Source organism: Hibiscus syriacus, unplaced genomic scaffold, assembly GCF_006381635.1.
Source record: "Hibiscus syriacus cultivar Baekdansim isolate YM2019G1 unplaced genomic scaffold, ASM638163v2 tig00110300_pilon, whole genome shotgun sequence".
In the NCBI taxonomy this organism is placed as follows: domain Eukaryota; kingdom Viridiplantae; phylum Streptophyta; class Magnoliopsida; order Malvales; family Malvaceae; genus Hibiscus; species Hibiscus syriacus.
Window position 1 is genome coordinate 330,940 of NW_024062669.1, and position 25,130 is coordinate 356,069.

Consider the following 25,130-nt stretch of genomic DNA (forward strand, 5'->3'; position numbering starts at 1 on the left):
TTGCACTGGCTATCTTGGTAGAGACTCTTTGATCCCTAAATGATTGCCATAGATTAGAGGGAAGATGATTCAGATGTTGCACTCAAATACTAACCGTATGGATTCAGAATCATTTCTGGAAAGAGGAAAAAGTTATTGGGATCATGACTGAGATCATGAAGCTAAATAAAAAGGCCAAACCGTATTTATAGAATTGATCTTTCTTGTAAAGATGAAAGCTCTTTTGTAAGAATAAAACTTTTCTAAGAATGGTTACTTTTGGAAATCAATACATTTTGCATTTGAATATGCATTTGCATCTTTGCATAATTATATTTATAGTTTCAATCTTACATCATGAATTTTCATTTTACATGCATTCATTCATTAAAACACCAAAAATAATATAAAATATAATTTCCAATCATTGTAGTTATTCTTGTATTTACTTCATACTCGTACGGTACTCGGAATACAACTAAGAAAATGGAAGCAAGAATGACCCAACTTGAACAAGAACAAAAACAAGCTCAAGAAGAAATGAGAGAGAGATTAAATAAGATGGAAGCAGAGATAACAAACTCCCAAGCCGGTCTATTAAAAAGGATCGAAGAGATGTTTAAGAAACATTCTACAGGTGGAAATACCACTGTAGAAGACCCCATATATCCTCTGAGTTTCATACCTGTTCACATTCCTGAGTACATCTATGCTCATCAAGGAATCCGATCACCAGTATGCTTTACTATCCAAAACCCACAATATAATGATGGAGCTTTATTCCACACTGATTGTCCTGCTGCTTCTGGGTTAAAGCCAGGTGAAAATTGTGTTAATATTGAGGTCCCTGACCAAAATGAATTAGCTGAAAAATGAAGAGATTTATTGAAAACATTTTGATATTTCGATATAACAAATTAAGATAAATGAATTTTAAGATTTTCCAAAAATATTTTCTAAGTATATTCGATATAATTATTCAAATATCAAAATATTACTCCAAATCTTTCAAAAATCATTTTTAATCCTTACTCAAGTGTAAAATTAAGTTTTAATCTTAAAATTATTTCAAAATAATTTTACAAAGTATTTCGAACCGTTTCAAAGCCAAAAATTCCAGAATGTCCAGAGGGAACCGATTCCCCCCCAAGGGGGTACCAATTCCCCCTGAATGGTTTGGCTCCGAGAAAAAACAGAATGCTCGGAGGGAACCGATTCCCCTAAGGGGTATCGATTCCCCCTGTTCAACGGTCGAAATATTTGAATTTTACACTTAGGGAATCGATTCCCTATGAGGGGGTACCAATTCCCCCACGCTCCAAGCATAAATATTAATTGTTTTCGCACTTAAACGACTCCATTAACTTCATTAATGATCCCCAACGTTCAAAAGTGATTCAAGGAGTATTTAAACAAGCATATAAGCCTTTGATCAACAACATTTTTATCAAGAATCAAGAGAGAATCAAAGAGAAAGCATCAAACCTCAAGTTTGAGCAATTCAACCCATTTTTCATTCAATATTCATCTTTGCTTTCAAGAACACTACTTGTACTCAATTGTATTCATCTTTGAGTGTTCTTTTATTTGTTCTAGAATTGTGCAAACATATTTCCTTGTGAGGATTTCCTTGTAAGTTTGTAAATTTGTAATCTTCTCTTTGAGAAAGAGTGTTATCAAGAATTGAGGTATATTCTTGAGGGAGTTGTAAGGTTATCTCTTTGGCCTCAAAAGAAAGAACAAATTAGTGAATTTTTTGGAAAATCCTTAGTGTGGATAGCTAAGGTAGTGGACATAGACTTTGATTGAGAAAGTCGAACCACTCTAAATCGCTGTGCAATTACTTTCAATTTTCTGCAAAAGCTTCCACCAAATTTTTAATTGCCAATTCACCCCCTCTTGGCCAATTACATCGATCGATTAACTCAATAATTGGTATCAGAGCCTAACTCATTTTAAGGTTTAATCGCCTCTTAAGTCAATTCGGGAAGTGTTACATCGATTATCAAGTCATCAATGGCCTCCACTTCAAACTTCGACTCCGGTTTCGATTCAATGCCCGTCAACAAGCCTCCTTTCTTCAATGGTGCTAACTATGCCTATTGGAATAATAAGATGATGTATTTTATTACAAGTGACATGGGAGCATGGAATGTTGTAGAAGAAGGATATATCAAGCATCTCACTCATCCAAGATTGTGGAGCGAAGGAGAGACGAAAATGCTCCAGCTCAACTCCAAAGCCATCCATATTATATTTTGTGCTCTTAGACCAGATGAATATGGAAGAGTTTCATCTTGTACAACCGCCAAAGAAATATGGGATAAACTACAAGTCACTCATGAAGGCACCGACGAGGTAAAATAATCTAAAATTAGTCTTCTAAAACATAGCTATGAAAATTTCAGGATGAAACCAAATGAAGATATCAAAGCTATGATAGATAGATTCTCAACGATTGTCAATGGTCTCAAATCATATGGAGAGATCATTCCAAATGAAAAGCTTGTGAGGAAGTTAGTTTACTCACTTCCAAAATCATGGCAATCCAAGAAGACCGCAATCATCGAGGCTAAGAACCTAAAATCCTTAACTCTTGAAGAGCTAATCGGTTCCCTCGTCACTCATGAAATGATGCTTGAAGATGAGGTGGACCTCGATAAGATTGAAGAGACACCAAAGGATAAGGAGAAGAAAAAAACATTGGAGTTGCTCTCAAATCCACAAAAGAAGAGAGTGATTCGGATGAAGATGACGATGAGAAGAAAATGACATTGTTTACTAAACGGTTCAGAAAAATGATGAGACCTTACCGAGGAAGAAAATTCAAACGAAATGATGGCCTAAAAAATGAACCAAAAGAGAAGGACCCGATCATTTGCTATGAATGCAAAAAGTTGGGGCATGCCAAATATGATTGCCCACAATTGAAGAGAAAGGGTCAATCAAAGAATAAGCACAAGGCTCATGTGGCTACATGGAGCGATGAAGAAGGTTCCGATGAAGAGGAACAAGAAGTAGCAAACTTGTGCTTGATGGCATTCGGGGAATATTCTAAGGTAACCTCTAACTCATCTAAATTTGATGATTTATCTTATGATGAGCTATTAGAGGAATATAATGGGTTGGCTTCGGATTATGAGAAATTGTTTTTAAAATATAAAAATGATGTTTCAAAATTGAAAAATGAAAATAAACTCATATCCAAAACCAACAACGATCTTGAAAGTAAAATCAAAGATTTGCAAATCAAACTAGAAGAGTTTGAAAAGAAAAATTTGGATTTGTAAAATTTACTTTCAAAGGTCAATGATGATCATCAAAAGAAAATTGATGATCTTAAAGCTTTTTTTGATAAAGTTGGAACAAAACGTTTTGAAAAAGGAGAAAATTCAAAATCCAACTTTGTTAGAAAAAGTTTTGAAAACTACAATCATAGAGGTCCCCGAAAAACCTCTAATGGAAAAATCGTTAGAAGTATATGGGTTCCTAAAGGACTCATTACTACTAAAGATAAAGATATCCTACACAAATGGATACCTAAGGGGATTAGGATTTTGGAAACTAATGAATATGGACCCAACAGAATTTGGGTACCAAAAATTAGAAATTAATCTATGTTTGTAGGAAAAGGAGCATTGCTACAAGGCACAGGAAACAAATTCAAATTCATGGTACCTTGATAGTGGATGCTCGAGACACATGATCGGGGACAAAAGCCGGTTCATTGAGCTTAACGCCAAAAATGGAGGAGAAGTGACTTTTAGTGATAACTCAAAAGGTCACATTGAAGGTATAGGCACTATAGGTAATACCTCTTCCATACAAATTAAGAACGTTTTATATGTGAATGGATTAAAGCATAATCTTTTGAGTATTAGTCAATTATGTGATAAAGGATTCAATGTCATGTTTGAAACCAATGGTTGTAAAGTTATTGACATTGCATCTAATCGAATTATGCTTGTTGGTCATAGAATATGAAACATATACATGGTGCATTTAGACTCTATTGATATGACTAATTTATGCCTAGTTGCTAAGGATGAGCATGATAGTTGGTTATGGCATAGAAGACTAGGACATGCTAGTATGAGTGTTTTGCAATAGTTAATTCAAGGAGACTAAGTAAGAGGGCTGCCTAAACTGAAATTTGATAATGATAAAATCTGTGATGCTTGTGCTAAAGGAAAACAAAAGTGAGCTCCTTTTAAATCCATTAATGACGTATCAACTAGTAGAGTATTACAATTGATCCATATAGATCTTTTTGGGCCAACTAGGACTACTAGCTTGGGTGGAAAACAATATGCATTTGTCTTGGTAGATGACTATTCTAGATATACTTGGGTTCTATTCTTAAGTACTAAAGATGAAGCATTAGAAAAATTCATCACTTTTTCAAAAGTAATCCAAAACGAAAAAGGTTACTCTATAACTAGTGTTAGGAGTGATCATGGAATTAAATTTGAAAATCTTGGAGTTACTGAGTTTTGTATTTCTAATGGTATTAGCCATAATTTTTCAGCACCTAGAACCCCTCAACAAAATGGAGTTGTTGAGAGGAAAAATCGAACTTTAGAAGAAATGACTAGAACCATGCTTTGTGAAAACAATTTGCCAAAATATTTTTGGACGGAAGCTACAAATACCGCTTGTTATGTTATAAATCGAGTAATGATTAAGCCTATTTTAAAGAAAACTCCATATGAACTTTTCAAAAATAAAAAAGCCTAACATTAGTTATTTTCATCATTTTGGATGTAAGTGTTTTATTTTAAACAACGGTAAAGACAATCTTGGCAAATTTGATGCTAAAAGTGATGAAGGAATTTTTCTGGGTTATTCCTTAAATTCTAAAGCTTATCGAGTATTTAATAAATACAAATGACGTTAGACATGATGTTGAAGAACCATCATCAAAGGAAGAAATGAAAAATGAGGAAACTCATGATCCTCTCGAGAATCCAACCATTTAATAAAGAGAAGTCTCTTACCCAAGGGAATACAACTATGTCAAGGATGGTGAGATTATAGGTGATCCATCCAAAGGGGTAACAACTCGATCTTCTCTTAGAAATATTTGTAATTATGTTTCATTTATCTCATGCATAGAGCCTAAGAATATTAAAGAATCATTAAATGATGAACATTGGATTATGGCTATGCAAGAAGAGTTAAATCAATTTGAGAGAAGTAAAGTTTGGACACTAGTTGAAAGGCCTAGTAATAAATCTACTGTAGGTACTAGATGGGTATTTAGGAATAAGCTTGATGAGAGTGGTAATATAGTGAGAAACAAGGCTAGACTTGTTGTTCAAAGGTATACTCAAGAAGAGGGCATAGACTATGATGAAACATACGCCCCCGTAGCTAGGTTGGAAGCAATTTGAATGTTATTAGCATTTGCATGTTTTCATGAATTTAAATTATATCAAATGGATGCTAAAAGTGCATTTTTAAATGGTTTTATTAAAGATGAAGTGTATGTGGAACAACCTCCAGGTTTTGAAGATTCAAAATTTTCAGATCATGTTTTTAAATTGACAAAAACACTTTATGGTTTAAAACAAGTTCCTAGAGCTTGGTATGAAAGATTGTCAAACTTTTTAATTGAAAAAGGTTTTTTCAAAAGGGAAGGTTGACACTACATTGTTTTTAAAGCATAAAGGTAAAGTTTTATTGGTAGTTCAAATTTATGTTGATGATATAATATTTGGTTCTACTAATGATGTTATTTGCCAAGAATTTTCTAAGCTAATGCAAAGCGAATTCGAGATGAGCATGATGGGGGAGCTCTCATTTTTCTTGGGACTCCAAATCAAGCAAAGAAAAGATGGCATCTTCATCAATCAAGCTAAATACGTCAAAGATATGCTCAAAAAGTTTGGACTGAAAAATGAGAAACCTCATGACACTCCAATGAGCTCTTCTACAAAGCTTGACTTGGATGAAGGAGGTAAATGTGTGGATGTTAAATTATATAGGTCAATGATTGGTTCTTTGCTCTATCTAACTGCAAGTAGACCAAACATTATGTTTAGTGTTTGCTTATGTGCTAGATTTCAATCATGTCCTAAGGAATCACATTTACTAGCTGTTAAGAGAATCTTTAGATACCTTAAGGACACTCCTAGTTTAGGACTTTGGTATCCTAGAGACTCTAGCTTTAGCTTGCATGCCTTTTCTGATACGGATTATGGAGGATGCAAATTAGATAGGAAAAGCACCTCTGGTACTTGCCAATTCCTTAGAAATATGCTGATTTCTTGGTTTTCAAAGAAACAAACTTGTGTTGCATTATCTACCACTGAAGCCGAATACATTTCAACTGGTAGTTGTTGTGCACAAGTTTTATGGATGAAACAACAACTTTTTGATTATGGAATTGAAGTAGGTACCATTCCTATCAAGTGTGACAATACTAGTGCTAATTGTCTCACTAAAAATCCCATCTAACACTCTAGAACTAAGCACATTGAAATAAGACATCACTTCAATAGAGACCAAGCCACTAAGGAAGATGTAGTTCTAGAATTTGTTGATACTTTGCATCAATTAGCGGATATCTTTATAAACCTTTAGACAAGGAACGTTTTTGGACACTTAGGAGAGAAATAGGTTTAATTGACCTATCTTCACTTAGTGTTTAAAATAATTTTAGCACTTTTACGAATAAATGAAAAAAGCATACAATAGTATTTTTGATTGCATTCATTACTTTTAGTTAGGGGGAGTTTATGATTCTTGGTGAAAATTAACTTTATGTTCAAATAAATTTTAATGATAAATTTGATTGATTGAACATGATTAATTTTCAATATATGAGTTGCCAATACCACTAGAGAAAATTAATTTAGCATTTTGAGTTTTTAAAATAAGATTTTATCAGTTTTGGTGCAGAGGGAATCGATACCCCCTACAGGTTTTGGTTTTAAACACCAGAAACCCCTTTTTCTTTACTCTCAAACCCTCTCTTCTCCTCTTCGTCGTTCTCCTCTTCTCTCTCCCCAAATCATCACTTTGATTCAAAAACAACGTTTCTTATCGGAATTACTTGAAATATCATATCCTAAACCTGTTGGAATCATCAAATTAGTGCAAAAATCATCACATTCTCACAAAATCCGAAAATCTTCAAGGTATTTTTCTAAAACTTCTATTTTATCAAATTTTAACATAGGACTAGTTTTAATTAGTTCTAGATTGAAATAGTGATCGGGCTTTGATTATTTAGTATTTAGAAACTAGATTTTACAACTAATTTCATCAAAATCTCACAATGTTTCATTTATTTTTTTTATTTTCGATTTTTTTTTTTAAAATGATTCTTTCAAATTGTTTTGTTTTTATTTAATTATGTTGTTATTATAAAAAAAAACTATACATATATTGACTTTCAAAATCTTATTTTTCAATAGTTTTTCAAAACTTTGCCCATTAGGATTGGTTTAGAGAACCTTGAAATATTGAGGACTCAATTGTGATTTGGGATTGATTACATTGCATACATGTGTTTTATAATTGCAGGTTATTCATTCTATTCCGATTTTCTTAAACCATGTCAAATCCTAAACGTGATAGGTCTTCATCTAGTCGTTCAAACCAACAACCAAATCCACCTCCAATTCCTCCTCCTATTCCAGATATTGCTATTCCTAATCCTGTTGATCCTAATATGACTATCCAAAACTCGTGCTTCAATCAACCTGGTCCTAGAAATAATTGTTTTTGGTATTATCAGTATTTTGACTCTTACAAAATTAGAGAAGAACGTATCCCATCTCTTCAAGCTATGATAGATATCAATTTTAGATATCTTCTTCTTTTACAAGAGTGAAAATTTGATAAACTTTGTGACCTTGAACCTATAGTTTACCATCAACTTGTTCGTATCTTCTATTCTAATGCCGTCTGTATTAAAAACCGAGCTCAAACCAAAACCATAGGAGTTCGTTCCTATCTCCTAGGACAATTCTTCCATCTTGACTCGGCTTATATTGCCAATGAATTAGGATTAGATAATGATGGTATATCTAATGAAAAATAGATTTTAGGTTCTCGTTATAAAAGAAGGGATAATGCGAGTGTCTTAGATCTTCATGATCGTTTTCTTCAACTAATGATTTCTTGGTGGTTTCGACCATCCGGAGGTCTTTACTCCACTCTTAGAGCCTTGGATCTTTGGTGGTTACATTGTTTCCAAAACAATATTAAAATAAACCTACCTCAGATTATTTTTGCTGAAATTGTTGAAATCGTAAATCTTGTTCCTAATAAGAAACTCTATTCATCTCTAGTTTACGGTTGCATTCTGAGTAATCTATTTTTTAAAGTCGGGCTTAGAGTTGGTCTAGATGCCATCTTTCCTCTCAAAAATCAAATTAATCTTCTTTTCTTAACGAGAGCGGGATGGATAAAGAATAAAGAAACCGGTGAATGTGTTCGATCCTCTGAGGATACTCCGGGAGCTAGTTCTTCACAAGCTCCACCAGAAGCTGACGATGACCCCGAGCTTGAACAATTAATGCAAGCTATTGACGAAGCCGACGATGAGGTGGAGCAGCACGAGGTACAAGCTCAACAAGAAGATCAAGTGCCTCCATATTTTCAATCATTTATGGAGACATTTGATTTCCGTTATGCATCCTTGGATTCTCGTTTCACTTCCATAGAATCTCATTTCTCGACTATGGATGCTCAACAATTGGAAATTCTCTGGGAGATGTGTGCAAACAATGAAGCAACCAACGCTCATATTAATGCACTCACTCATGAAATGACAGCTATGTGAGCTCATTTCCCTCCTCCCGATCCTCCTACGGATGCTTGAACTTTGATATTTGCTTTGCTTGTTTGGATTGAACTTAGATATTTGCATTATTGTTAAAACATTTTGAATGTTTTTGGATTGTTTTTACTTTGGTTGTTTATGAATGTCTGAACCTATACTTGATTTGAATTTTATGTTTCAGTTTAATGTTTATCAATTTTTGAATCATTATATATATATATGACCAATTTCATTGCATATTTATTTATGAATATTGATTATTGAACTAATGGCTAATGTATCTCTTGATTGTAATGTTAGCAGCTTAAGCTATATATATTTATCATCAATTGGCTAAATGATTTCAAAACCTTGTTTAAAATCTTTTAAAAGTCTTTTTGATTTAATAAAAAGGGGGAGAAATGCTAAAGTGTTTAAAGGGGAGAAGTGTTAGAGTAAGGGGGAGTAATTTTAAAACTTGATTTCAAAATCTTAAAATTACTAAAATGTTTTGTTATATCAAAAAGGGGGAGATTGTTGAAAACATTTTGATATTTCGATATAACAAATTAAGATAAATGAATTTTAAGATTTTTCAAAAAGATTTTCTAAGTATATTCGATATAATTATTCGAATATCAAAATATTACTCCAAATATTTCAAAAGTCATTTTTAATCCTTACTCAAGTGTAAAATTGAGTTTTAATCTTAAAATTATTTCAAAATAATTTTACAAAGTATTTCGAACCGTTTAAAAGCCAAAAATTCCAGAATGTCCAGAGGGAACTGATTCCCCCCAAGGGGGTACCGATTCCCCCTGAATAGTTTGGCTCCGAGAAAAACAGAATGCTCGGAGGGAACCGATTCCTCTAAGGGGTATCGATTCCCCCCTGTTCAACGGTCGAAATATTTGAATTTTACACTTAGGGAATCGATTCCCTATGAGGGGGTACCGATTCCCCCCACGCTCCAAGCAGAAATATTAATTGTTTTCACACTTAAACGGCTCCAATAACTTCATTAATGATCCCCAACATTCAAAAGTGATTCAAAGAGTATTTAAACAAGCTTAGAAGCCTTTGATCAACAACATTTTTATCAAGAATCAAGAGAGAATCAAAGAGAAAGCATCAAACCTCAAGTTTGAGCAATTCAATCCATTTTTCATTCAATATTTATCTTTGATTTCAAGAACACTACTTGTACTCAATTGTATTCATCTTTGAGTGTTCTTTTCTTTGTTCTAGAATTGTGCAAACATATTTCCTTATAAGTTTGTAAATTTATAATATTCTCTTTGAGAAAGAGTGTTCTCAAGAATTGGGGTATATTCTTGAGGGAGTTGTAAGGTTATCTCTTTGGCCTCAAAAGAAAGAACAAATTAGTGAATTTGTTGGAAAATCCTTAGTGTGGATAGATAAGGTAGTGGACGTAGACTTTGATTGAGAAAGTCAAACCACTCTAAATCGCTATGCAATTACTTTCAATTTTCTGCAAAAGCTTCCACCAAAATTTTAATTGCCAATTCACCCCCTCTTGGCCGATTCTGTCGATCGATTAACTCAACAAGATTATCCAAAGAATGAAAGATATAGAAGAGATGGTAAAATCCAAGGAGATGGTCAATGCATTCTATGGGAGTGACCCAAGGAATCTAAGTTTGGTTCCAGATCTAATATTGCCCCCTAAATTCAAAGCATCTGACTTTGAAAAATACAACGGGACAACTTGCCCATCGGCCTACCTCATCATGTTCTGCAGGAGAATGACATGTTACAGTGAAAATGAGAAGCTTCTGATACATTGCTTCAGGATAGTCTGACTGGAACGACGATCAAATGGTACAATCAGTTGACCAAATCTCATATCAAATCATGGAGAGATTTGGCACAAGCATTTTTGGAGCAGTATCGTCACGTCACTGACCTAGTACCTGACAGGTGGATGTTGCAAAACATGGAAAAATGACACAGTGAAACCTTCATGCAGTACGCCCAAAGATGGCGCGATGTGGCATCACAAGTACAACCCCCATTGTTGGAGAAGGAGGCTACAATTATCTTTGTGAATACATTGAAGGATCCATATATAGGGCATCTGGTAGGAAATACTACCAAGAACTTTCTCGACTGGTCATTTCTGGGGAATTAATCGAGAACGATATTAGGAATGAAAAGTTAAGAAAGGAGCCGATGTCAATACAATGAGTTCTTATTCTACTAATCGTGGGGCCAAACCTTATAAAATGACCCTAGAGAAGACCCCTATTAGTAAAATTCCGATGACATATGAAGATATGCTCCCAGTACTAGTTGAGAAGAATCACGTGACTCCAGTTAGGTCTAAACTGAAAGAACCCCCATTTCTTGAGGGGAATGATGCTAATGCAGTATGTAGCTACCACATGGGAAGCTCGGGGCATACTATTGAGAATTGTGGGGCATTGAAGCGCAAGGTGAAACGCTTAATCGACTCAGGGGCATGGACATTTGAATGATGATAGGGTATTTATGATGCAAACTAAGAAAAATCATTGCAACCACTACAAACTTTTGATGCACTCGCATATTGTCTTGTTTGAATTTCTTTTCTTTTTCTTTTCGTTAAAAGTTTGTAAGTCACTTGACAATCAAACATTTTAAATGCTACATTCTGAGGTTATGAGTAATGAGTAATTTTCAGACTCGAAATTATTTAAATATTATCTTGATTAAAAGCTCTTTTAAGAATCAGAGTTATAGATCTTTGACAAAATGACAAGATTGAAAACTGATAAAACAAGGACCCTTGACCTTACCACATATGAAACATTGGAACCTCAAACTCTTCTCTTGCAGGGACCACTTTAGCCTTCTCCTCTCATGAGGAAATTATCAAAAGGCTTGGCATTCAGGTATAAATAGGAGCGGACAACATGGTGCATCTCTTGTGTATGACATTGCAAAACTACCTAGACTACACTTTTTTTGAAGACGTTCAGTGATGATACTAATCTTCACAAATGGAATGTTGGAATAGATGAATTTAGTTTAGGTCAGTTGTTTGGGAACTGATTTCTAAATGTGAGATTTCCTGACAATCAAGGACACCTAGACTATAACATGTTCTTCTCGATGAGCTTAAGAAATTTTAAATCTGAATGCTCAAAAAACTTATAAATTATTATTATAGATTATACAATAAAGCTGAGCTATTCCGCTAAATCAATTGGTTATAGAGGTAACTCAAAATCCCTGACTTTATGAATATATTGCATTCAAACTATGACATTATTCGGATACTCAACAGTTCAGTGTTTGCTCTACTGTAATTGTCAAGTCAAAGATCTTGTGATGAGAAGAACCCTTCAGTTAGCCCATTAAGGGCGATTATAAGATATATACAATAAAGCTGAATTCAGCTAGCCAGACAATGACAAATTAAATCAAATTGATCTAATAATGAGTTTCGATGAAAATGGACTAAGGAAATCGAGGAACACTTGTTATAGTCAACCTCACACAAGCACGCAGGAATTTTATGTTTAGACTGATGTCCCTGCACTACCTTTGTTAAAGGAAGTCTATGAAACTTGAACAAATGAAAGATTACAGAGAACCGAAACAGAAGCGTTCTAGAAAGTCTAGTGATTGATTATACTGGTTGCGTTATTTTGTCCGCATCCAATTAAAATGCCAAGCCAAAGAAGAGGGGCGTGTCGTAAGGTTCACAAGGACCGAAGAAGAGATGACATTTCGATGACTGAAACCTTAGAAACATAAAGGAGCTAACTTGAAACCAACCCATCAATTTTGACACTTGTCAAAGAGGTATAACTTTGAAAGATTAAAGAGATGTTGATTCTTTTGATATTTACTGAACTCATGTTTTGTGATTTACTTCAATTGTGAGCCTAAAAGAATGACATTTTTCTTAAACGAATTTTCCATATTTTGAAAATAAAAAGAAAGAAAATATTTTCAAACAGGACAATCTCTCTGGAGAGTTTAGCCTGGAAATTAACTGAGGTCCCTCAGACCTAGAAGCTCAGAATCAGAATTTGGGGCAAAGAATTTGAATGTTAAGGAGCCAGGAAAGTAGATGTTTGCAAAGAAATATGATGGTACACCTTGGTGTGAGAGAAGAATAAAGACGAACAGATCAAGAAGAGAACCAAGATTTCTTGAGCACCTTTTCACTGCTATTAATCAAGAAAAACATGCATTACACCAACATGAATTTTCATCTTTGCATCAAACATCCATTCATGATAGTTACATTCAACTACATTTTTCTAGATATTTCACGAAAAAAATGAGATTAAAAGACAACAAGACATCCTCAGTAAGAGGGAACAATCATCTTCAGATTCAACATTTCCAGACAAATTTTTTCTCGCTTGAGACATTCTCATTTAATACGGATGATTTATCTCATTGGAGATTGTTTTTCTTAAAACAGACTTTATCTCACTTGAGATTGTTTTACTTGAAAGAATACATTTCATTTTACTCAAGATTGTTTTTCTTAAAATAAAATTTGTCTCGCTTGAGACAGGTTTTATTCAAAACAAGACATTTCACTTCACTACATGTTGGTTTTCTTAAAACAAGATTTGTCTCGCTTGAGATGATTTTTTACTCGAAAGAAGACATTTCATTTGACTCAAGATTGTTTTTCTTAAAGCAAAATTTTTTCTCGCTTGAGACAGGTTTTATTCAAAACAAGACATTTCACTTCACTACATGTTGTTTTTCTTAAAACAAGATTTGTCTTGCTTGAGACGATTTTTTTACTCAAAAGAAGACATTTCATTTCACTCAAGATTGTTTTTAAAGAAGATTTTATCTCGCTTTAGATAGTTTCCCTCGAAACAAAAGATTTTATCTCGCTTGAGATAATTTCCCTCGAAACAGAAGATTTTATCTCACTTAAGATAGTTTCCCTTGAAACAAAAGATTTTATCTCGCTTGAGATAGTTTCCCTCGAAACAGAAGATTTTATCTCACTTGAGATAGTTTCCCTCGAAACAAAAGGTTTTATCTTTCTTGAGATAGTTTCCCTCGAAACAGAATATTTTATCTCGCTTGAGATAGTTTCCCTCGAAACAGAAGATTTTATCTTGCTTGAGATAGATTCCCTCGAAACAGAAGATTTTATCTCGCTTGAGATAGTTTCCCTCGAAACGAGTTTTGTCTCTATTGAGACAGTTTCCCTTGAAACAAATTTTGTCTCTCTTGTGACAGTTTCCCTTGAAACAAATTTTGTCTCGCTTGAGATAGTTTCCCTTTAAACGAGTTTTGTCTCTTTTGAGACAGTTTCCCTTGAAACAAATTTTGTCTCTCTAGAGACAGTTTCCCTTGAAACAAGAAATGTATCTCACTTGAGATGGTTTTTCTTAAAACCAATTTCGTCTCGCTTGAGACAATTTTCCCATGAAACAAGAAATTTTATCTCACTCGAGAGAGCTTCTCTTAAACAGATTTCTTATTCATTTTCATCTAGATGTTGAACATTTGACAGAAATTCCAAAGTTAGCAGAGGTTTGAAAATCTTCAAGGAGAATATAAATTGATCAAATTTCCAATGGAGAGTTCATAATGAGAAGAACTCATCCGACAGAGGGAGAAGAAGTTCATAATGAGAAGTGCTTGTTCGACCTATCATTCGATTCACAATATTTCGAATTAGTGACACCTCGCTTTCTAATGAAGAGTTCATAATGAGAAGAACTCGTCCTAAAAGAGAAAGTTCATAATGAGAAGAACTTGTTCCTTTCAAATTCACCACAGAAGGAGGTGAACCAACATTTCCAAAAGAGTTCATATTGATAAGAACTCATCCAAGGAAGAAGAACTTGTTCAACCTTGGTTTCAAGTTACCACAGAAAGAGGAGGCATCAACATTTCCAGAGGAGAGTTCATAATGAGAAGAACTCATTCAATGAGGGAGAAGAAGTTCATAATGAGAAGACCTTGTTCAACCTTATATCAACATTTTTAGAAGAACCCGCAACTTGAAGAGAAGAAATTGAGTCAAAAAAATGGTGCTCTATTATATTTGCTTCATTCCAGTTTCACAACAATGAGCAAAGAGGGGCAACTGTGAGCACCACTTTTTTATTTACTATATCTCATGCCCATCCTCCACCAAGCTTCCACCATCCCATTTGTTTCCACCAACCTTCCACTATCATATTTCTTTCCACCCACTCCACCACCCCAACGTTCCACTCATCATCCACCAACAGAAAAGATTAAAAAAATATTATCATTCATCCACTAAATTAAATCAAATCCAGAAAGTGGGTATGATGTCCTACCACTATTCGTGAAAAATCCACTACATAGCAAATATAAATGGAGGCTCATTCGAAGAAAAGGGGGGCAGGCATCAAAATACAAAAACCAGAGGAAGGCACGTCTTTTCAACAGTAACAAAGAGCAGGTAAGAAACACGAAAAGAAAGCTTTGTTCTTGTAACAGGTATTGTGAAACCCACATAAACATTGTAACTGGGGTCTTCCCCGTTTTCATCGAAAGCAATACAAAATTTATAAAGGTATTCTCTCATTTCATTTTTTTACTTTACAGTGCTTGTGTGTGCGTGTATATGGAATTGAAAATCAAATAATAAAACAAAATAAGAGATAAAAGCTCACCGAAATTATCTGAGCCTTAAGCGTTAGGTTGGCAGCATTAGGTTCCATAGTTTTAGATCAAGGTAAATAAAAAAGAAAGGGTTAGAATATAACCAAGAGTGAGCCAGGTGAGGGGTCTCACCATGTGGGGTGTTTGTTTCGAGGCTAAGTTCCCGTTCAAAGGAAGGGAAATCAGAGAGTTGAGGGTCGATTTGGGGCTTCTAGGCATTCATTTGTAAGGGTCTCGAACAGTAGAGAATTGTAGAGGAAGAGATGTGGAAGGAAATAGAAGAAGAGGGCTGCGTGAGTTTGGGAAGAAGATTAACGTGAGGGAGAGAATAGATGGAGATTAGAGTGAGCGGTTGGTGAGGGTTTAGTTTACAATTAGATTAGGTTTATTTTATTTTAGATTTTATATTTATGTCTTTTGGTAAATTAACTTTTAGTCATCGAGTCCTTAGGGTAAAACTGTCATTAAGTCCCTATATTTTTTAGCTTTTATTTGCATTTTGGTTCAAGTATTAGTGTATTTGATTTTTACTGTTTTTAGACATTTCACTTTTAATTTTTTTATGTTTCGTTTAAGTCCCTTGGTCAAAGTTTGTATGTTTATAATTCTATATATTTATTTTTGCGCGGATTCAATTTTAGTCCCTGAATTTAATTGTTTCAAATTTCTGTTTGTTTATACATTTGACTTTTAGTTTTCTGCATGTTTCTTTTTAGTCCTACGCATATTTATGGTTTATTTTGATGTTAGTCCATTAGAATGGTATTTTGTTTTGTTCCATTATTCTTTATATTATAGTACTTATATTTTTATCTTAATTATTATTTTGTTTTTAGTCACCTAGTCATTTAGTTCGTTAGTCTATGTTACTTCATAAATTAGTATCTAAGTTTTGTGTTAATATATATGTTAATTCGAATATATATATATATAATTAATCTAAATTTACTTGATTTTGTTATAAGCATGTAAAGTAATTTCAATTGTATTAATGTTATTATGTAGATCGGTTTATTTGTTACTTATTATATTTTAAAATCTTATATATTTATACGTATATATTTTACTATTTAAATTTTTAGTAAACACTATTTTATTAGTTTTAATGTTATTTATTTAAATATATTTCAAAAACACTTTTAAATAATTAACTCGAAGCAAATTAATTTATGTTTAATAAATGGGTCACATTTTAACTTGATATTTAATTTAGGGTTCCCACATTTACGACAACGTGTAAGTGACACAATACTAATTTTGAGAGCTATGGGGGTGCTAATCCTTCCTCACGCGTAACTGACTCCCGAGCCTATTTTAATCTAATCTTTGGTAAATGCATACCAGCTTTTGTCTTAAAAAATTATTTTTTAAAAATTATTTTTAAAAGATATTTTTAGGTATTCGACCAACTTAACACAAAGGTCGATGGCGACTTTTTTTCAATTTAATTCAAATTAATCCAAAATCGCTCAATTTTCCAATCGTAACTGTTTTTAAACAATTAAACGATTGTTCCGCCGAAAAACGGCTATGACAACATGTCACGTTATCACTTTAGACAAATATGACTTGTTGAGTAAACTATTAATTTCCATGAGATATTTTATCTTAAAATAAAATTTTAAGAGTTAAATTTCTTAAAAACTTTCAAATTACTAATTAAATATTAAGCATGAATTTTGATATTATACTAAAATAAAACTCAATATATTACTTTGCAAGCTTTCATAACCATGTTCTCAACTTTTGTTGAAAGGTCAAATATTACAAAACAGAGTGAACAACATATGGACCCACCGAGTACAACTACAACTTTTAATCCACACTGCAACTCACATTACAGGGATCGAGTTGCAGTAAGCAGGGGTGTTTAAATAATCGAACTAATTCGGTTAATTGATCGAATTGAATTAGTTCGATTAATTTGGTTCGGTTATCGAATTAGTTCGATCGGTTAACGGTTAAAAAAAAATTTTAGAATTCAGTTAACGGTTAATTCGGTTTAAATTCGGTTAATTAACCGAAATTAAATATTAAATATTTTATATATAACATATGGGTTCAACCTAAACCATTTAAAACCAAATTAATAATTTAAGATCCAATAACTTTTAAACCTAAATCAATATTAATTAATTAAAAAAATTATATAAATTTTTTATTTTATAATTATATATTATTTAAATTAATTGTAAACTGTTTTTTTAATTAAAAAATATTAAATATATTATATATAACATATGGGCTAAGCTCAAACTATTTAAAACCCAATTAATAATTTAAGATCCAATAACTTTTAAACTTAAATCAATATTAATTAATTAAAAAATTTATCTGAAATTTTTATTTTATAATTATATATTATTTAAATTAATTATAAACTTTTTTTGAATTAAAAAACATTTAATTTTTATATAAATTAGAAAATTTTTAAAAAAATTCGGTTAATTCGAAAATTAACCGAATTAACCAAAATTTATTCGATTCGGTTAATATTTTCGAAAAAAGTTCGGTTAACGGTTAAAGAAAAAAAAATTCGATTAATTCGGTTATGGTTAATTCGATTCGGTTCGGTTCGATTCGGTTCGGTTCAATTCGGTTTTAACTGAATAAACAGCCCTAGCAGTAAGAGTAGCCCGAGTAGCCCGAGTTACCTTTATAATATCCCATAAACAAACAAAAAAGAAAAAGACGAAGCATTTGCAACAATTAAATAGTGTACCTCGAGATGTTTTTTACCTACTGTTTTATTTATTTATTTATTGGGTGTTTGCAGCATGCTTTGTTTGCTTAATTTCAGACTTCTTTGTAATACCACCTTCTCCATCTCACTCTTGATTGTCCCTCTAGAGGAAATCACACTTGCAGGCAACCTATCTATAGCATTAAGGTCAATACCTCCAGCCTACCACAGGTATTTGTGATGCTCGGACTCTTCATTTGTATTTATATCAAACACTGACACCTGAATTTGAGTAAGGAGTTCTAATGCTGTTAATGCAAGCTATTAGGATGCACATGTTGAGACCCGGAGTTTCTGGCTAAATGGTTTGAAGATGCATTGCTAGAAATGAAAATGACAGCAGTAGGAGGCCAATAAAGTATAGAAATGGTTACTATAAATTTAGAGGTGTAGGCGTGTAGGAGAGATTCATGAACATTACATTTATCAAATGAGAATTCTTGTGAATCTCTTATTACCTTCGGTTTTTATTGTTCTTAGCTCTTACATTTGCTTTTCTCCAAGCAAAGGAATTTGCAGTGATATAATCTCAAAGAAAAAAACTTTATGAACAAATCTCACAGATGATATTTCTGGTTAGAGTTACCAACTAAAACTGTAGTTATCTGGTTTTTCGAATGCCCTCCAACATGGAAATAAACATAGCCAAATCACGACGCTGTGCACCGCTCTCTCTCTCATATCCTCGTACTGAGTTTCGGCCAAACAAGATTGTGGAACTCACAGGGTTTGCAATGGAGAATAGAGTTGACAAGCGATCTTAATCCAGTCCAATACCATTAATTTGTGAGCTCTAAAATTAATTCAACTGTGCTAAGAAAGCCCATATCAGATCTGAATAATTTTTTAATATAATTATCATAGTAGAACAACTCAAATCAATTAATTTTATATAATCAAAAGTTAAAGTGTCATGAATTCACGAGGATTAAATAAAATATTTATTTTTATGTTAATATTTGTTACTTGTACCATTTTCTTAGGACAATTATAAAACGAATAAAATTGTATATCAAGCACAATTTATTAATCTACAATGTTTAATAATAATATTAATAATAATAATAATAATAATAATAAAGGTGAGAGCATGAAAGGTAGTAGGGTATTTTCTGTTGCCCAAAGGGAGGTTGTGTTGTCTCTTTTAGAAGGTGAACAATTGGCGTCCGACTCCACTCATAAGCAAATACCTGGAAGCAGCATTCAGGTTTAAGTTTTTAATTTTATATTATTATGGTCCACAAACTATACCATACCACAACCCCTCATCCTCTCCGTGTGTAATCATAGGTTAGAAATACGGTGCCGTTTCAGCCACTTTTTTTCCTTTTGTTTTTGTTCGGTTGGAACGTCAGTTTATTGGTTCATTTAAGTGTTGTCCGCACTGAATCGTTTATTTATCTTTTTCAATCAATTTATTGAATCTTAAGAGTTAACTCATGTGTATTTTTCCTTTTAAATTTCCAAATTACATCTAATCATACTTTACAAGACTTTATTTTAAATTAAATAGATCAAAATTTTACTATAATTTATTTTGGATTTTATTAGTAGAAGATTATTTAATATTTAATTTTATTTAATGAATTATATTTGTATCAATGAAAAAGTCTCATAGAATACATTTTTAAAAAAAGAATTAATAAAAAATTACATCTTTAACATTTATAATGAAGGAAGAAAATCATTATATCAAAGATGTAAATATTATATCATCTCTATATGATAGATTTTATAGAGATGTGAGGAAGATTTTGGTATAAAATTGGAATTATAGGATAGAGGAAAGCCCATATATCGGAACACAAGAGAGCATAGAAAAACGATCTGTTTCAAGGTACGAGGATGAGTTGGTATTTAATTCCTGATGGTAGAGACATCCCTCTTAATTATGACTGATTCATTTTATATTTTTGTTTTTTCACTTACAAATTCATAATATTTTAAAAATTTCCAATTCTAGATTGTTCAACAAATTAAACTTAAAAAGCCTAATAAAAAGCTCACATCCATGATTCTTCCCCTGCTTTTGCATTTGCGCTACTCCAAAAATAGCTGTTGATTTTTCCAAATTCAAAACGGAGAGTGAAGATTAGCGATCATTGACCTTAAGGGACAATGCTTGTGATCTATGATCTTCTTATCACCCTAAAAACAAAATAAATTAAAAGTTACAATCAAGGATGCACTGATAAAAAAGAAACCAAAACACTTTTACCATAATCAATAATCACAGAATAAAACTTGGACATCAGAAGTAAAAGAATCATATTCATAGAAGCTTAGACATCATTTTCTATCTCTCATCTTTCATACAAAGAAAACAATACCCCATCCTAATCAAATTGGAACTTACCTTCAAAGTCGTGTTCTCCACACTCCAATCACAACCCCCATCATGTTGCACTAAATTAATATTTCACATGTTCTCCATACTCTTTTCCTATCAACTATTTTGGGGCTTTATTATTTTATTTCCTGAATATCTGGCAATACACATACAAGTTGGGTATAAAAATACCGTATACATGATATTATTTGCTGACCCACCACCTTGTAATACTATAGAAACTTTTTTGGTTGAATCATTATTATTTTTATATTATGTTCTAATGGCTTGTGCTGTGCAGGACAGAACTTAACTGGCAAATTTTTTACTTCAAGACTCAAACATTTTAACTTGCAATTACGTAGGTCAAGGAGGGGAAAGGAATAGCAGAAAAAATAAAAAGGAAGAATATTGAGCATGTGTGAAGCACATGGGACATAGAAAGATTAAGCTATGATTGGACGGTGTTATAAATATAGGAAGCATGGAATGAAAGTAGGGAAGAGAATCCACCAACAACCAGACAAATCACAACACCAACGTCAGTGAAACCCCCAACTTACATTTTCCTCGTCTCCTGTTAGAACCGTGACTTCTATTTCCATATCCTTAAAAAGAAAAAGGTGCTGTCGGTTATAACTTACAAAAACTACTTTTTTTCTCTTCATAAAGAAAATATTAATGCTCACCGCTATGTGTACGCGCTTTCATCTTTTATTGTCCAAATTTGCTAGCACCCCATAGCTGCCTGCAGACTCCAAGAAGCTCTCTAACCTCACGATTTTATAACCCTTTCTTCTTTATTCTGTAGTTTATATTTTGCGTTTCATTTTCTTGTCAAAGGTTGATAGAATCTTCTTATTGGACATGGATGTACGTTGGGGATTCAATCGGTTCAAATTCAGGATGATGTTCATGCTGGTTTGTTCACTGTTAGATCAGAATATGAGCTTTTCCTTGTCTTTGAACAGTGAAGGTATATATATATATATATACTCAATGGCTAGAGCTCTGCCTGTAACTGGAGTTTCTTAGTGCCTTAAACTGAGTTTCATTCGTAGGTTTGGCTCTGCTGAGGTTGAGAGAGAGAGTGGTCATCGACCCTTTTGGTGGTTTATCAAACTGGAAGGAAAATGATGGAGATATTGATCCGTGTTCTTGGTTCGGGGTCGAGTGCTCCGATGGGAATGTAGTCATTCTGTGAGTTATCTCGTCTCTTACATTTTCTTTACCTCCATGGTTGACGTTCGGGATGGTCGTCAAGATGGAAATTTCTAAACTGTGAAACAGTCCAAAATGAAGCTTGTTCTGTTTATTTAATGTTAGTGTATTAGAGTAGTCAGTAGTTAACAGTTTCAGATTAGCTTTTGTAGAAACTTGAAAGATCTATGCTCTTTGTAGAGACTTGAAAGATCTTCGCCTTATTGGGAGCTTGGGACCTGAAGTTGGGAAGCTCGGGTATTTAAAATCTTTGTAAGTCTAACATCGGTGATCCGTATATGGTTTGTCAAATCACCTTTATTTTGCTCATTTTTTTAGTTCTGCTTTCTATCTTGTACCTTTTGCAGAATATTGCGCAACAATTCTTTCTCAGGAAGCATTCCTAAAGAAATCGGGGAATTGAGGGAGCTTGAGGTGTTGGATTTAGGATACAATAACTTTAGTGGACCATTTCCACCTGGACTGGGCAATAATCTTTCCTTGACAACACTGTAAGGTCTTCTTTTCAAGTTGTTTGCATTTAGTTTTATTTATTGGAGCTTTTATTTAGTCCCTTTTGCTCCAATTTCTTGCAGAGTACTCGACAACAATGAATTTCTTGGCAGCTTACCACCCGAGTTATATGAGGTTCAGATGCTTTCTGAGTTTCAAGTTGATGAGAATCAGCTAAATAATATTGCAGCTGTTAGTCCATCCTATAAAAACGGAGATTTTCCACAGTAAGCAATTGAAATTACCATGATATTTCCATTTCTGTTGTGCATGGTATATGGAATCAATCAATCAATCAATCAATCAACCAGTCTTAATTAAGATTATCAAAGATTGAGCAACACTTGCAGAAGAAGAAGGCTAGAGGATATTTTAGGCTTACAGGACGCGTCTCTTTGTATTTTTCTACGTCTTTAATAGATGCAATTGACAAGTTAAACTGTTAAAGCAAACTTTCCTTTCTTTTTATTTTAGCCATTAGCTTCATGATATCTTCTCATGCTCAGGAAAACTGCCCAGCCAAGAGTTGTACCTCTCGGGAGGCGGCTGCAGCAGTTGGTAGATCTCTCCAAGGCACACAAATCTAACAGAAGAGCTTCCCGGCAGTCTGTTGGTGGACCACCAACAGTTGCAGCTAATCATCTCTCTTCCCCTTCAATCTCACCTTCACCATCACCATTGTCTCCGTTTGTATCTCCTTTGGGCTCACCATTTTCGTCTCCATCGCCATCCCCCTCCAATAACTTTCTGACTCCATCTTCACCTTCACCTGCATTAGCACCAACTCCAGCTTTATCACTTCCAGTAGATCAACCAGTATATATCTCTGAACCACCACAATCACACAGTGCCCCAACCGATTCCCCTGCTTCAACTCCAAGCCAAATAGCAGATGAGAGGACTGATTCAAAACATCATATGGTTCTAATTTTGATTGCAACTATAGGGGGTTCGTTGTTTGTTTTGGTTTCGGTCCTCGGCATATTCCTCTTTCGAAGCAGTAAGGTGGTTACTGTCAAACCTTGGGCCACAGGATTGAGTGGGCAGCTGCAGAAGGCATTTGTAACAGGTATCTTTCCCTAGCTCCTGAGTACTCTTCATGCATTGCTAAGTTTCTGTGAACCTGTACAAATTGCAGAAACCTCCTGCAAATCAACAAAGCATTCTTGTAACCAAATTATATGGAAATCTTCTGCAAAATGTACTATCTTCACCTTTTGGCTCAAATCCTTGGTGAAACGAAGTCGGGGTTTCCAACCTCTCTCTATCAGCATAGTCTATAGATTTGCATTTCTCTTGTATTAATGTCCGCTTTTCAGGTGTACCAAAGCTCAAGCGATCAGAACTTGAAGCAGCTTGTGAGGATTTCAGCAATATAATTGGTACCTTCTCCGATGGCACAGTTTACAAGGGAACTTTATCAAGTGGGGTTGAAATAGCCGTAACATCAACTGCGGTTGCATCTCGTGAAGATTGGTCAAGGAATTTAGAAACACAATTTAGAAACAAGGTACTGCAGTATTATTAATCACAAAAGTCTGGACTCTTGACATCTTGTAGACCATTTCTGAATATCAAATACTTTTCATTCTTTTAGGTAGATGCTTTGTCTAAAGTGAACCACAAGAATTTTGTGAACCTCATAGGCTATTGCGAAGAAAATGTGCGTTTCACAAGAATGATGGTTTTTGAGTATGCTCCCAATGGAACACTCTTTGAACATCTACACAGTAAGTCCTTTTACTTAAATCTGTATCCTAAGACAAGCATGCTCCACATAAGATACAGCCTGGATGGTGCTGAATTTTGAATTTGATGCAGTACGAGAAGCCGAGCACTTGGACTGGGGAATGCGACTAAGAATAGCCATGGGAATAGCGTACTGCCTTGAGCACATGCATCAGCTAACTCCCCCTATAGCACACCGAAACCTGCAGTCTTGCACAGTGTATCTGACTGAAGACTATGCTGCCAAAATATCTGATTTCAGCTTCTTGACTAATGCTACAGCTGCCAAGGTGGGATCAGCTACCATGGAGGTCTTAGAATCTCAAACAGTAGATGCAGAAAGCAACGTTTATAGCTTCGGTGTAATATTGTTTGAAATGATAACTGGTAGGATCCCATATTCGGTAGACAGTGGCTGTGTTGCAGACTGGGCCTCGGATTACTTGAAAAAGGATCAACACTTGAAAGAAACGGTAGATCCAACTCTTAAATCTTTCAAAGAAGATGAGCTGGAGAGCTTGTTTGAAGTGATCAAAACATGTGTTAATCTTGATCCAAGAGAGAGACCAACAATGAGAGAAATTTCAGCCAAGTTAAAAGAGATAACAGCAGTGGGACCTGATGGTGCAACGCCAAAACTCTCTCCCCTTTGGTGGGCTGAGCTGGAAATATTGTCCACAGAAGCAAGTTGATCAGTGAAGTTGAAACCTGAATAAACTTATTTTTTTCCCCTGCCTTTTTATTATTGTGTTGCTCCTAAGCAGTGGAGTGTCGGGTAGAGGTGCTTTCAATAATCCAATGCCTTGTACGATAAATGATTTTTCTTTTTTTGTATATAGTTGAGAGACGAAGCGTTGTGAGTAAACCTTGGCCTGTTTGCATAAATATTCCTGTCATTCGTTTTGCATAAATAATGGTTGATAAATCATAAATGTATGCATTCGAGGATATTACCAGTTCAATATTATGTGTAATTTTTCAGTCATTTGTCTCCGACTTGGACCTGGCAGCTAGTTGTCTGGTAGATTCATTCTAATGTGCTTAAATAAAGAATTAGTAAATCAACAACTCTAGATTCTAGAGTTGTTTGTACGATAAAAACAGCTTGTTCTAGTAAGGTATGTTACAACTAGCAAAGAACGTTAAGTAAACATAAAAATGGATAGACTACAACAGAACATATCAGAAGCTGATTATAGCATGTAGGTTTATGTAATAGGAAAATAAGTAGATGT

General features: G+C 33.9%; 1 protein-coding gene across 1 annotated transcript; it reads left to right on the plus strand.

The window, feature by feature from the left end:
- The first annotated feature begins 3,390 nt into the window (after window positions 1-3,390).
- On the plus strand, window positions 3,391-24,857 carry LOC120116640 (inactive receptor-like serine/threonine-protein kinase At2g40270). The gene is made up of 11 exons (XM_039137064.1): window positions 3,391-3,396; window positions 12,822-12,829; window positions 21,306-21,430; window positions 21,516-21,654; window positions 21,856-21,927; window positions 22,023-22,166; window positions 22,251-22,394; window positions 22,674-23,236; window positions 23,487-23,677; window positions 23,765-23,897; window positions 23,989-24,857. The coding sequence occupies exons 3-11, from the start codon at window positions 21,322-21,324 to the stop codon at window positions 24,585-24,587; spliced, it is 2,094 nt and encodes a 697-aa protein (XP_038992995.1). The 5' UTR covers window positions 3,391-3,396; window positions 12,822-12,829; window positions 21,306-21,321; the 3' UTR covers window positions 24,588-24,857.
- The last annotated feature ends 273 nt before the right edge of the window (window positions 24,858-25,130 follow it).